General features: G+C 40.0%; 1 protein-coding gene across 9 annotated transcripts in view; it reads left to right on the forward strand.

The window, feature by feature from the left end:
* Tlcd4 (TLC domain containing 4) overlaps positions 1–15178 on the forward strand; it is a 75347-nt gene that overhangs the window by 40217 nt on the left and 19952 nt on the right. For all 9 annotated transcript variants that reach the window (XR_011368793.1, XM_070007717.1, XM_070007725.1 and 6 more), the window contains 3 exons: positions 8473–8638; positions 9855–9944; positions 12720–12778. Coding sequence is in view for 8 of the 9 variants with exons in the window: in XM_070007717.1 (XP_069863818.1) it covers positions 8484–8638; positions 9855–9944; positions 12720–12778 (304 nt within the window). In the remaining variant the exon portion in view is untranslated. The remainder of the gene's footprint in view (positions 1–8472; positions 8639–9854; positions 9945–12719; positions 12779–15178) is intronic.

Below are 15178 nucleotides of genomic sequence, written 5' to 3' on the forward strand. Positions count from 1 at the left end.
GGAAGTGGCACTGTGGCTCAAAGTGATAGAGCGCTTGCCTTGAGTAAAAGAGCCCAGGGACATCTCTCAGGCCCTGCGTTCAAGTTTCATGATCGACAAAAAAATATAAATAAATAAACTAACAGAGACAGTTGAGGAGAAAATAAAGGATGCTTGTGAGAAAAGGTTCCCCAAATCGCTAAAAAGGATGGAACCCAAGTGAAAAAAGGCTGGTTTAGTGCTGGTGGTTTGTGTAGTTGGTGGTAAGATCCAGAAAATTTTCATGTGTTTTGATTTTTTTTTTTTTTTGGTCGAGTAGAATGGGGCTAGATGATTGGAAGCTTGAAAAAAGTTGGGACGGTTTGGAAATTTTACTGTGAAATATGAGAGGATTGGTTGGCCAAGGCTGTGTGGTTTTAGCCCAGAGAGTAGAGAAGGCTGTTTGATCCCTGTATAATTTCATGCTCACCAACTTCAATCCCTTCCTGTGTATGACTCTCTTGAACAGTGCTCTGATTGTTCGGGGCTCATTGTTGAGTAAATAGTTGGACACATCCACGCCTTGGGTTTTGCCAGCTCTTGGCAACAGATGAGGTTAGTAAGAGCCTTAGGGAAATGATGACTCTAGGATCTAAGCTGATTAAAGAGAGACATTTTTCTTTAAAGAGTGGAAAGGCTAATGCTTCAGGGGGACGCTGAGAGGTCAGTGGATTCCTTACTGTTATGACATTGAGCAAGGAAGCGGTGTTCAACAAAGGAATACCTGAGATGTTATTTTGGAGATGGAGAAGCGATGGGTTAGGCCCTCGTGAAGATCTGTGGGTGATTGGGAGGGGCAGGGAAGGACAAGGTACTGTTCCATGAAAATAATAGGAAGTCACTTGAGTTACTTTGAACTTTGGGACACTGGTGAGCTGGGGCTGATCTTTTTGATTGATTGGGAGGTTAGAATAAGAGACAAATTAAGAGGGGGAACAAATGGAAGACCAAAAGGGATACGGGTCTGTAATAGACAGTGGGTGGGGGAGGAGTAAGGCTCGAGGAGGCGACGGAAGGTTATTGGAATGTCTCCTGACTGAGGTACTGAGGTGTCAGGCTCAGTGGCCTCCCCCTGAAAAGTGTGCAGAAGATGGTGTTTTCAGAGTGTGCCTAAGAGAGGCCAAAGAGATAGCACTGTTCTGTGTGTGTGCCAGTCCTGGGGCTTGAACTCAGAGCCTGAGTACTGTCCTTGAGCTTTTTTTTTTTCCCTCAAGGTTCATGCTCTTTCCATTCTACTCCTTGAGCCAAGCTCCATTTTCGGCTTTTCTTTTTGGTAACTGAAGATCAGAATGTCACAGACTTACCTGGACTGGCTTCAAACCATGATGCTTAGATCAGCCTTCTGAGTAGCTAGAATGACAGGTGTGAGCCACCAGTACCTGGCTGAGAAAGCAGTTCTAGGGAGCTTGGTGGAAGGGGCTGGGAAGTACAGGGGACAATGGGCTGGGACAGATGGCTGGAAAGAACTTTGGGTCATGACATAACCCCTCAGATGGTGGAGGAGGTAAGTAGAAACACAGAATTATGAAATGGCCTAGACTCTCCAGGCTGCAGTAGCAATAGGCCCAGAGATGTCTCGAGCTCCATGCTTCCAGAGACAGACAGTATTGGAAGCAGGTAGGATGAGTGTGACCCATTCCCTCAATACTGTCCTTGTGTCCCCTGAACATGATATCATGTATTCCTCCACAACAGCAGTCAGGCTGGTACTTAGGCTATCTTCAGTGTAGGAAGAGGACACTGAGTTTCCACCCAGGAAGTGAGGTTGTTTGGCTCACACTTGGGTCTTGATTCCATCTCAAGACTTGGTGCCTCTGCACTTCCCATTATGTTACATGTACATACCATTTCCTTACAGGTGAAATGTTAACTGTTGAATGCAAGCGACAGAGTGCTGAGAAATCAATGTGGTTAAAATCCTCTTTTTAGATAGTAAAATTCAGGGCTATGGAGGTGGCTCAGCAGTAGAGCGCTTGCCTTCCATACATGAGGCCCTGGGTTTGATTCCTCAGCACCAAATAAGCAGAAAAGGCTGGAAGTGGCACTGTGGCTCAAGTGGTAGAGTGCTAGCCTTGAGCTGAAGAGCTGAGGGTCAGTGCTCAGGCCCAGAGTTTAGGCCCCTTGACCAACCCAAAAGAAAAAAAAATAGTAAATTTCAGCTCAGTCTTGGAATCAGACTTTCTCTTAGCACTTTGAAGGTCAGCCTATGGCTCATTCTTCCTGACCATCCTTCTAGCAGTCCTTCTCCACATCCACGGTGAATAATACTTGGCCATTTCTACATTGTAAGAAAATAGTTGGTTCTTTAATCAATCTCAACTCTCCCCTTATTATAGGTTTTGCCTAATTATGCTATTATGACTAATGACAAGTTTTTCCTCTCATTTTACATTGAGTGTTTTTTAAATGTTCAAAGATGCCATTCAAGTACTTTTTTTTCCCCATCAGCCATGGGGCTTCAACTAAGGACCTGGATGCTGTCCCTGAGCTTTTTTGCTCAAGGCTAGCACCCTACCACTTTGAACCATAACACCACTTCTGGTTTTCTGGTGGTTAATTGGAGATTAGAGTCTCATGGTCTTTCCTGCCTGGGCTGCTTTGGGCCATTATCCTCAGATCTCAGCCTCTTGAGTAGCTAGGATTACAGGCATGAGCCACCTGCGCCCAGCTGCTCAAGTACTTTCTAAGAAAAATTTTTTTCCTTCAAGCTGATATTTCTTAGCTCTTTAATACATCTTTATAATATGGTATGCTTTCTGAAAAAATGTTTTATTTATACTACCTTAAGGGTGTGTTAATATGTGATTCATTCTGAATTAAATGAGGCTGGCTCTTATCTTGATCAAAAGGCATACTTTGCCTTGCCTAATTTCTTTTTCTGTGTTTTATATCTTTTGTATCTGGCATCATATATATTTGTCATCTCATTGAGTTGTGTTACTTACAATGTTAAGGTTGTGTGTGTATGTGTATGTGCATGCTATTATGTAAATCCTGTACTTAAGTGTTATCATTGAAAAGTTTATCCCCATTATATTTTGTCTTTGTGACTAGATTCATTATTCTAGTGAATTATCAATGAGGACAATTCTGAAACTTGACTCTGTTAATTCAGTATATCATCTCTCTTCCCAGCTCTGTTATATATAGAATGCAGTTGACATACAAATATTTGTAAAAATGTTTTTATAAAACAGGATCAAGAAGAGAAGAATTTATCAAGTGGTAGGAGGAGATAATGTCTCAGGTCTACTTCAGATCATTGATCTACCCTGTATTTGCCAAATTTTCTTCCCCAGTCATATTTCTTTGTATTAGTCTATCATGAGAGGTGAGACTAGAATTAAGTTACCCTTTATTTGGCATTCTCCAATCTGCCAGAATTTGCCAGTCATTGCTGTGTGGGAAGAAGGGACAGGGCTGAGCTGTTCTAGCTTGGGAGATACTGTGAATGGCAGTGTCAGTCACTGAGATTGGGAGCCATGGAAGAAGGGATGGTTATGCATTTCGTTCATCTTGGACCAGATAGAACCTGCAAGGGCTTCCGGAATGCCCATATGGAACCATTCAGAGGCCAGCTGTCTACCCAGTCCTGGTGTACTGTGTATGTAGGGGGGGGGGCAGCTGTAAGTTTATGTTGATTGTACACAACATAAGCATTGTTGAGAGAGTGGGCTATATAGTCAGGCAGAACCCGCAGAGCACCAAGAAGAGACTCCATGTTGTGGTGATTGTCCTTAACAATGCCCTGTTACGGGAGTTGATGTTTCATAGCATTCATTTACTTGGTGAAATGGGAAGAAACCTCATCTGCTACAAGAAGGGGGAGAAATGGAGATTTGCTATTAGTGAACACATATTTAGAATCAGTTGGGAAATAGGAAAGGCAACCTACTAGGGATGGAAAAGGGAAATGCTGAGTGTGAGTGAGGCTTTCTTCTCAGCTTCCCTTTTCCCTGCTGGCATTTAAAACAAACACAGAAGCTGGGAATGTGGCTTAGTGGTGGAGTGCTTGCCTAGCATGCATGAAGCCCTTGGGTTCCCTTCCTCAGTACCACATACACAGAAAAAGCCGGAAGTGGTACTGTGGCTCAAGTGGTAGAGTGCTAGCTTTGAGCCAAAGAAGCTCAAGGACAGTGCCCAGACCCTGAGTTCAAGCCCCAAGACTGTCAAAAAACAAACAAAAAGCAAACAACACACACATAGACCTCTCTCCCACTTCTACTCCATTAAGAATTTTTACTGCTAACTCCTATCTGGTATCACAGTGGAGTTGGAGATGGGGGTGGGGGGTGGGGAGTGATGCAGGCTATGTCTGGTATTCTCACTGGTGATTCTCAAAGTCCCAAGGAACCATATACTTACAAAGGAATAATAGACTGGAGGAAATGGGAGTCCCAGATGTTGGTTGGGTTGTGGAAGTTGGCTCTAAACTCCTAGCAGAACTGAGTTTTTCTAGCCTCTACCTCAAAGCATCTTGGGATTTCAACAAAAAAGATAGACTCCTTGCTTCACCTTGAATTCCATTGGCTATCTCCTCACTGTTTATGTGTCATCTTCACTGTCATCTCTCGAGAGGACTCCATTTATTCTCTTTAGCATCCCAGACATGTTAAATGGGTTCCTTTAATCTCTTAGCTTATAAATGTGTCTTCCAAACACCAGCAGAACTTGGTATTTGGTAGACAAGTGACAGTTGTTGGATGGGCTGTTGGCTAAAGTGACAACTACATGTTGGTTGTGCTGTGTTTGAGGACCTTGTCTCTGGGTGGGAGTGTCTTTCTGGAAGAGGAGGGCTTTCCTGATAGAGATGTGTACTTCCAATGTCTTCATGCTTTTTTCCTTCTAAGACACCAGCTTCAGTGGCTGTTTGCTGTCTTGGAACAAGGACAGTCATCAGTGTGTTCAGTAGGCCTCTGGAAGTTTCTCTGGTGTCCATCATTCCTGTGAACCAGGGATGGGGTAATGATATTGTAGACACTCTTGAGGTATTCCATGTCTGTTTCAGCCACTCCTTTCTAGGACAGCTAGTAAGTCCCAGCCTTCTGCCCCTTGCTAGCCCCTAATGAGTCTCCACTTAAGCTGTCCTATCTGGGGGAATTTGTGTAAAAAAAAAGTCTTGGTCTTGGCTTTGGTTAGGCAAGCAGCTACTTATTAAGAAGCAAGGCTGATGGAAGAGGAATTTAAATGGCTCTCCCTGCCCAGCCTGTAATAAAAACTACAGGGTGAATATCTGAGCCTCTTTATTTAGTTTCAAATCAAACATTTTTGCAAGGGGAGATTATCAACCTATTGGGGGAGGGGTGGTACTTCTTTTTGTAACTGACAATTGTTAGAGTGTTTTTTAATGTATTAAACTAACCATTCCTTAACTGGATAATGCCGTGTATGATATTCATGTTTCATGAGAGCTTCTGAAAACAAAAAGCTCATGTGTGTACACATTGAATTTGAACAAAAGAGCCTGAATAGCCCTTGCCTATCCATGCTCTAACATCAGCAGAAAGCATGTGTAGCCTTCAGGACAAATCATCCTAGCTCTCTTGTCATTACTGATTCCATTTTCTTCAATGATCTGTCCACCTGGCCTCCACATCCCTATTTGCTTTCATCTTAGAAATCACTTTCCTTTTTTACATCACTTAGCAGATTATAATGATGTCCAATATATGTACAAAGCTTACTTTTATGTATTGTTTGGTTAATATGAAGCCTAGACTAAATTAAATATTTATTTAATTACCCCATAAACACATGTTGAACCCAAAGAAGTAAAGGAGAATTGAAATTAATGGAGTCTCACAGAGAAGAATTGCAGTATCAATAATTTTACCAAGTACACGTACCCCTCAAAAAAGGGGGATGGAAAGGAAGAATTCATTACAGACATCTGAACTCTATCATGGGGGCCCTGTGGGAGATTGATGCTCATTATGACATCCTGGCTGGAAGGGAATGAAGTGAGGTATTGCATTTACTAGTGCAGCCAATGACTTGGATTTTCTCCAGTGAGTCAGTTTCAGTAAGTGACTTTATTTCTTCACATTAGGCAGCTGGAAATGTGTATTGATTTGTTTCCTCCGATCATTTGAGGATCAGCTGTAGTAGAGAAATAGAGCCAGAAAAATGCTACATTTGCTGGATATGAACAAATGCTTTGGTGGCTTTTTAACACCTGAATGTTCTTGAGATTTTTAGTAGCCAAATAAAGTTTTCAGCTCAATAAGATAGAAAACAGACTTTGAGTGTGTGTATAAGCATATTATTATACTTTAACTCCTTAAAATTTGTAAGTTTTTTTTTATTTACTTATTGTGTGCATCCTGGAGCTTGGAATTAGGGTCTGGGAGTTGCTCCTGAGTTAACTTTACTCAAGGATAGTGCTCTACCACTTGAGCCACATCTCCACTTCTGGCTTTTTGGTGGTTAATTGGAGCTAAGAGTCTCACAGACTTTCTAAGCTGGCTTAGAACAGATCTCAGCCTCCTGAGTAGGTAGGATTACAGGATTGAGCCACCAGTGCCTGGAAAAATCTATAGTTCTTAAAAAAATTTTTAAATAGAGATGAAAAGGTATAGAGACCTTTTGGCCGAAGGGGAAAATGTGAAATAGTAGTTTTAGATAATGATATGATTCTTTCTTTTTTAAATCTTTAGTTATAGAAGGAGGTTTAATTTCACCATATCAATTTATGAGTACTACACATCTTGATCAGTGTCACCCTTCCCATCATCCTTCTCCTATCTATCCTCAACCTCAAGTTTTCTAGTTCCATTTTCACATATGCATATTGAGTATTATGACTGTATTCATCCATTACTCCTCTCTCCATTAATTCACCAATCATTACCTTAAACCTACTTCCCTCAGTGTACTGGTATTCTGTTTATACTGGTTATATATCCACACACATGTGTATTTGTGGGTTTATATATGTGTGTGTTATATATGTTTATTTTTAGGTCTGATTTCCATATTTGAGAGAAAACATGAGCCCTTTGTCTCTCTGAGCCTGACTTCATTTAATATAATCTTTCTTCAGGTCTTTCCATTTCTCTGTAAATGACGTAACATTTCTTTCTTTTAAAAAATATTGTTATGATGTACAGAGAAGTTGCAGTTACATAAGTCAGGTAAAGAGTACATTTCTGTTTTGGACAGATATTCTTTTTTTTTTTTTTTTTTTTGTTGGTCGTGGGGCTTGAACTCTGGGCTTGGGCGCTGTCCCTCAGCTCTTCAGCTCAAGGCGAGCACTCTACCACTTGAGCTACAGTGCCACTTCCGGTTTTCTGGTGGTTTATTGGAGATAGGAGTCTCAAGGTCTCTCCTGCCTGGGCTGGCTTTGAACCGCGATCCTCAGATCTCAGCCTCCTGAGTAGCTAGGATTACAGGCGTGAGCCACTAGTGCCTGGCCAGATATTCTTTCTTAAGAATAATTCATGCCCATGCATGTGTGTATATGTACATGTTTCATTTGTCAGTTGTAGAGCATTAGAGCTGTTTTCATAACCTAGCTACGGTGAATATTTCAACCATAAACTTGGTTATGCAAGAGTTTATTATATATGTTGGCTTGTAATTATTTGGATAAATACCCAAGAGTGCTATCACTAGATCATAGGGGAGTTCTGTTTTTAGATTAGGTAATTTTTGGTTGTGTATGTGTGTCTTCTGGTACTGGGGCTTGAACTCAAGGCCTGGGCACTGTCTCTTAGCCTTTTGGCTCAAGTTTGGAGTTCTCCCAAGTGAGCTACAACTCCACTTCTGGCTTGTTGGGTGATGAATTAGAAGAGCAGAGTCTCATAGACTTTCTAGGACTAGCTTAGCTGTGATCCTCAGATCTCAGACTCCTAAGTAGCTAGGATTATAAGCATGAGTCATTGATGCTTATTTTTAATTTTTTTGAGGAATCTCCATACTGTGTAATTTACATTCCCACCAACATATGGTGTTTATTTCTAAGACCATTATTGTTATTATTATTTTAATTTTGTTTTAAATGTGGTTTGCACCACTGTATAACTAATTTTTATTATATAATTTTCTGTTTTTTTTAATATAGGTGATGTTCTAGTACTTTAAACTTAATTGGTACTTAGAAATTATCTGACTCTCCAATTTATAGATGAGGAAATAGTGGAAATAAGGGGATTTGTCTTAAATATAATTAAATATATTATTAAAATAATATCTTCATTTTTAATGTTGAACTCTAAGACTTAGAGATCATTTTAAATACATTCTACAATTCACAAATCTTTAAAAATCAAAGTTTTTTATTTTAAATACAAAAATAAGTTATATAACAAATAAATGGTAAGGTTGAAAAGCATGAAAGATTTCCAATTCTTAGGGTTTCTTCTCCTAATTTGTGCTAATTTTCAAAACTACTATAAAATAGGAATATGTGCTCTTTAAAGAACTAGTAACTTACAGTACCATTTCTCTTAACAGGTTAAAGAAATATGGACAACAACAACCACATGGTTTTCAGCATTGTGTGTACCAGTTTTTTCACCTTTCAGTTGCTTTTCCATTTTGTAAGTCATAGGTTTTCAGCAAAGGTTTCTTCAGGTTATAATAATCTAAGCAACGAAAAGAAGATTGAATGGAACTCAAGGTAAAAACATAGGCATGTAGCTGTCTTTAAAAACTACTTTTGTGGACTAAATTATTTTTTTTAATATTATATATATTAAAATATTATATATATATATGTATATATATATATATTATATATATGCTTTTGTTTTTTGTTTTTGTTTTTTTTTGGGGCCAGTGCTGTGGCTTGAACTCAGGGCCTGGGCAGTGCTCCCTGAGCTTCTTTGGCTCAGGGCTAGCACTCTACCACTTGAACCAAAGTACCACTTCCGGCTTTTCTGTTTATGTGGTACTAAGGAATAGATCCCAGGACTTCATGCATGCTAGCAAAGCACTCAACCACTAAGCCATATTCCTAGCCCATACTTGCAAACTTCTAAATAAAGATGTGAGAAATAGGCTGAGTGCCAGTGGCTCACATCTGTAATCCTAGCTACTCAGGAGGCCTGGGATCTGAGGCACCAGGTACAAAGCCAGCCCAGATAGGAAAGCGAGATGCCTATCTCCAATGAAACACTAAAAACCACAGAACTGGAGCTGTGGGTCAAGTGGTATAGTACTAGACTTAAGGAAAAAGAGCTTAGGGACAGCCCAGGCCCCTGAGTTCAAGCCCCAAGACTAGCACCAAAAAACCACCAAAAACAAAAAACCTCTCTATAGAGAGAGTTGATTGATGTGGAAGATTTGGAAGTAAATGTCTTTCCCACCTGATTGGAGCAGGGAACTCATCCTGCAGTGAGATCATTCGGTATGTAACTTGGAGGGGCAGGGCAGTAGCCCTTTCACTGTCATCAGTTTGTTGAGACCATACCCCTCCTTGTCCCCCAGTCCTAGGCTTGAACTAAGGGCCTAAACACTGACCCAGAGTTTTTTTTTGTTGTTGTTGTTTCCTCAAGGCTGGTACCCTATCCCTTGAGCTACCCCTTCACTTCCAAGAGGTGCTCATAACTACACAATCCTGTGTGCTGCGTCTGCTTTAGAATCTTAGCCCAAGCACTGATGAGTCATGAAATGGCAGACCTTGGAATTCCTGATACTCTATCCCAAGTGAAGCAAGGCTCCTGGCCCCCATTTCTAAATGCCTACTCTGTGTCAGTTTTCCATGCGCTCTTATGTTTGAATGTTCTAAGGTGCAACTTCAGAATGTTAACTGGCTTACAAGAATGAAAGTTTATTGCAAGGGACATGAAGTGTTTACCTACATTTCTTTTTTTTTTTTTCTTTTTTCATTTCAGGGTAGTATCTACATGCCATTCTTTGGTGGTTGGGACTTTTGGCCTCTACCTTTTCCTCTTTGATGAAGCTACTATAGCGGATCCACTTTGGTAAGCTCTTTTCTAACATAGTCATTTAGATTTATTGTTTGCTCTTAATTATTAATGAGGGTCATTTATTTTAAAACAGGAAATGTATTTATGGTGTATGTTTTATTAAATTGCTGGTGTTCTCATATATTCCAGCAAAGTACGTTAAAATGGTTTTAGCTTTGAATGCCAATAATGGGGGTGGGTAGTTTTGCTTTAGTTTTAAGAATTGTTTTCTTTTTTTTTGGGGGGGGGGGTCCAGTTGTGGGCCTGAACTCTGAGCCTGGGTGCTGTCCCTCAGCTCTTCAGCTCAAGGCTAGCACTCTACCACTTGAGCCACAGTGCCACTTCCGGCTTTTTCTTTTTGCTTATGTGGTGCTGAGGAATCGAACCCAGGGCCTCAAGCATGCAAGGCAAGTGCTCTACCACTGAGCCACCTTCCCAGCCCAAAGGATTGTTTTCAAAAAAGGAAAATATGGTGAAGAGATGAACACTGATTTTGCCAAACTGACTTATATTTGACATGGGATGGTCAGCTTGGAATAAAACCTACTAAAGTCTTTGTCTTCAAATTTATGTTCGATCTGTTGTTCAATACCAAAGAAATGAAATGGGAATTAAAAGTGGCTTTGTGAGATTAGTGCCAGATGAGGAGCAGTAGTAATGATTCAATTTGGCAGTAGTAAGATAAAGTATGAGTCTTTTTGACAAATTTAAAATGTCATTCCAGCCAGGCATCAGTAGCTCACATCTATAATCCTAGCTACTCAGGAGGCTGAGCTCTGAGTATCACAGTTTGAAGTCAGCCTACGCAGGAAAGTCCATGACACTCTTATCTACAGTTAACTACCAAAAAGCTGGAATGCGATGTGGTAGGTCAAAGTGGTAGAGCATGAGCCTTGAGCACAAAAACTCAGGAACATTGCCCAGGCCCTGATTTCAAACCTCAGGACTGGCACACACACAAAATATCAAATGTCATTCCAAAGACACATTCAACATTATGGCTTAGGTCAGCTTAGTTTACAAGAAGAGGTACTGTGTTGGAAGGAGTGGAATGGTAGTTATGAGCTTTGTAGGTTAGAAGACAACGTAACTATTATTATTGGTCTGCTAGGGTTTGGTTGTAAGTGTGAAGCTATTCTCATTAGAATCATACTGATTGATACATTTCACAAAGAGGATATTTTTCAAAAGGGATCCAATTTAGTACATTTAGTTCTTTGACCAGACTTTTATATCATCTCCTTAAGTAATACCTAGCTTAAATTTTCTTTACTTCTATTGGCAGAACCAGTTTTCTTATGAAGTAAATGTTGCACCAAGATTGGACTCATTAGTCCATATTGTTTTATTAAGATTTAATCTGATATATTAGGTGTGTGGGTGTGGGTGTGTATTTCATGCCATGATTTATTTCAAGTCCACATTTCTTGGGTTATATTTGCAGAACAAAATTTATATTTAAAAAAGCCCTTGTTTATTTCCATTGCTTCCACTATCAGTTTCATTTTGGGCTATTTCCACAAGTATTATTAATCAAGCATAGGATGTTGTTGAGTGGTAAGAAATTGTGCCATCTTGATGTGTGTAGGGGTCAAAAGAGCAGGGCTCTCCTCTTCTAACCATTTTCCTAATTGTGTGATAATGGAAAATCCTTGAGTGAGGATGACGATCTAGATTGCTTTGAAAATCAAAAATGGGGTACATGGTTTCCCATGGTGAGTTTAGTTCAGAATAAAGAATAAAAACCTTTGGTACTTACAATTCTATTGGAGTCCTTTTACAAATCATAGAATACATAGTCTTTTTTTGGTTGGTCGTGGGACTTGAGCTCAGGACTTGGGCACTGTCCCTGAGCTCTTTTTGCTCAAGGATAGTGCTCTACCACTTTAAGCCACAGCTTCACTTCCAGAGTTCTTGTAGGTAAGAGTCTCATGGACTTTCTGATTTTGAACTACAATCCTCAGATCTTAGTCTCCTGAGTAGCTAGGATTACAGGCGTAAGCCACCAGTATCTGGTACATTTACAGTTTTTAAATAACATCTTTAGCATAGTTGTGTGTGTATAAAGAAATAGTTGATTCATGCAGTTAGAAGTAGTCTCTCAGCTTGCACAGTTCTCTGACAGGATAGGATTGAGAAGTCAGATGCAGATGGATGGAGCTCTTAGTCATCTTCTGGATCTATGGAAACACCATATGTGGTAGGATGATTCCTTCTCATTTCACACAAAGCAAACCCTCTACTCTGCTTTTGGATTTGGAAGTTGTGGGGCAGTTTTAACTTTGGTTCATCAATGCATTGTGTTCTCTCAGCCACCTTCAAGAGGCCTCTTTTTTTTTTTTTAAATATTGGGACCTCAGTATGGTTTGGCTTTAAATGCTTTTAAAGGATCTCAGCTTATTTTAATTCCAAGAGTTTCTGATTTATCATCAAGGAGATTTTGGAAACTTGCTCAGGCTAGAGTAGAAACTTCATGTCCACTATGGGCAGCAGATCGCTAACAATTCATCTCAGATGAGAAGTTACTAGATTTCCTCAGGGGACGTGGGTTTATATTATTCTGGAACAGCATCTGTCTTCTACTAGCCAGGAGGCATCATGGCTCAATTAAATGGAGGCTGGTGCTTTGCGATTTATGTTTGAAAACAACAGCTTTACCATTTGAAAATCAAAGAAAGCATTTTTATTGTACTTAAATCTCAGTAGAAAAGGTGCACTGGTCATCTATAACCCATATGCTTTAAAAAGAAAACCAACCAACCCTTTTTATTTTGTCTTAAATATTTTCAGGGGTGATCCAAAACATGTGATTGTGAATATTGCTACTGCCTCAGGCTACCTCATTTCTGGTATGTGATAATGTTATACATTGTATAGTTCTCATTAAATGGATCATGGGATTATTTACAGTATCTGTATTCTTTTCTGTTTGTTTTTATTTTGGCTTATTTGAGAAGTAGCTTTTAGGACCTGTCCCAAGATAAATAATGAATCAGAGTTTTAGATCTGTCTCAAACCCCAGAGTTGATATGTCAGTTCCAGCTGTTCACTCCAAAATACCAAGAAGACATGGTAAGAGATTTATTACATGGCATGGATATTCTATGAGAAGTCCATTGGTGACTGCAGATAGTGTCTTCGAGCAAAAACACGTATAAAATGGAGGTGAAGGGCTGGGAATGTAGCTTAGTGGTAGAGTGCTTGCCTAGCATGCATTAAACCCTGGGTTTGATTCCTCAGTACCACATAAAGAGAAAAAAGCCGTAAGTGGCACTGTGGCTCAAGTGGTAGAGTGCTAGCCTTGAGCCAGAGAAGCTCAGGGACAGTGCCAGGCCCTGAGTTCAAGCCCCAGGACTAGAAAGAAAACTAAAATGCTGGGAACTGGCAGTAAATAAATAAACAAATAAATAAAATCAAAGTGGAGATGCAAAGCCTTTGCTTGCCTTTAGTTAATTCATGGGACCAGCAAAAGCAATAATACAATAATACATGCAATGGTGGTAGAATGTGAAACTCTTTTTACCTTTCTGATTCTCACTGATGATCTGAGATTTTTTTTTTCCTGTGTAATTACTATGAAGTTTAAGCCTTAGACTCTGGTACTTACTTGTTGATACCAGTGATGTGTCTTCCACCAGTCAAAATTTTGGCAAAACTTTGCCCTTATCAGTTAATGTTCTGGAATCTTCTACTCCATATTACCATCTAGTATATTTTCTTACATGTTACATGGGGACAGAGTGGCACTTTTTACAACAAGGCCGCCAAGATTGAGAATGTGCCATTCTAACCACAATTTGAAGTGACATTTTGGATCATTTTAATAAAAACCACAGAAAAATAAGAAATCTATGATTTGGATGTTTATAGGACTTGAAGTTGGTATATGTGAAGAAGTGAATTCTAACAAAGAAAATTAGATTCTGTCAAAACCAGTAACTCATTAATAAAAAGAGATACATCTTGATGAGAAATAATGACTAGACTGTTGGATTATCAGGTAGCCTAATTTAAAAAAGTGAATCCTGGCTGGGTACCTGCAGTTCACATTTTTAGTCCTAGCTGAGACCTGGAGGATCAAGGTTTGAAGACAAGTTGGGACAAATAAATCCCCAAGAGTCTACCTCCAATTAATCAGCAAAATGCCAGACTAAAGGTGTGGCTCATGTTGTAGAGTGCCATTTGAGCCAGCCCTGAGTTCAAACCCTAGTACTGGCTTGGTGCTGGTGGCTTATGTTTATAATCCTAGCTACTCAAGAGACTGAGATCAGAGGATAGCTGTTCAAAGCCAACACCTGCGGGAAAATCCATCAGACTCTTACCTCCAATGAACCACCAAAAAGCCAGAAGTAGGGTGATGGCTCAAGTGGAAGAATACTAGCCTAGAGCAAGGAAGCTCAGGTACAGCATCCAGGCAAGCCCCAGGGTCAGTACACACACACACACACAGACACAGACACACACACACACACACACTCGTGAACATCTTGGAAATTTGACACAACAGTGTCATTAATAAGGATTACTCAGAATTTATAATATGCCAGTATACCACATGCACTGGTTATGAATGCTGTCAGTTCAGAGAAGAGTAACCACTTGGGAAATCCTGTGTGAAAGAAAACTGATTATACCCAGGGCTGGGAATGGGGCTTAGGGGTAGAGTGCTTGCCTAGTATGCATGAAGCCCTGGGTTCAATTCCTCAGTACTACATAAACAGAAAAAACTGGAAGTGGCGCTGTGGCTCAAGTGAGAGAGTGCTAGTCTTGAGCAAAAGCAGCTCAGGGACAGTGCCTAGGTCCTGAGTTCAAGCCCCAGATCAGCAAAAAAAAAAAAAAAAAAAAAAAGAGAAAGATTATCCCCCAAAACGTGGCAGTCCGAAAAAACCACAAAAATTCACAAACAAAAGGAGTGAATTGAAAACAAACGTTTGAACCAATTTGAATGAGAAGTGAGTTCATTTTATTCTTCTTATAGACCATTGTTATAAAATCATTACAGGGCTAGGAATGAGGCTTAACGGTTAGCGTGCTTGCCTGTCCCGTGGCTCAAGTGGTAGAGCAAAAAGCAGCTCAGGGACAGTGCCCAGGCCCTGAGTTCAAGCCTCTGGATTGGCAAAATAAATAAGTAAAATCATTACATAAATTGGTCCCCCAAAAGTATGTACAGCCAAATATGTAGGAAAAATTAGTGATTTTTAGAGAAAGGTATCAGGTACTTAGCTACTGATAATGTTATATCACTCTCC

Source organism: Dipodomys merriami, unplaced genomic scaffold, assembly GCF_024711535.1.
Source record: "Dipodomys merriami isolate MVZ:Mamm:240054 unplaced genomic scaffold, mDipMer1.0.p SCAF_7, whole genome shotgun sequence".
In the NCBI taxonomy this organism is placed as follows: Eukaryota; Metazoa; Chordata; class Mammalia; order Rodentia; family Heteromyidae; genus Dipodomys; species Dipodomys merriami.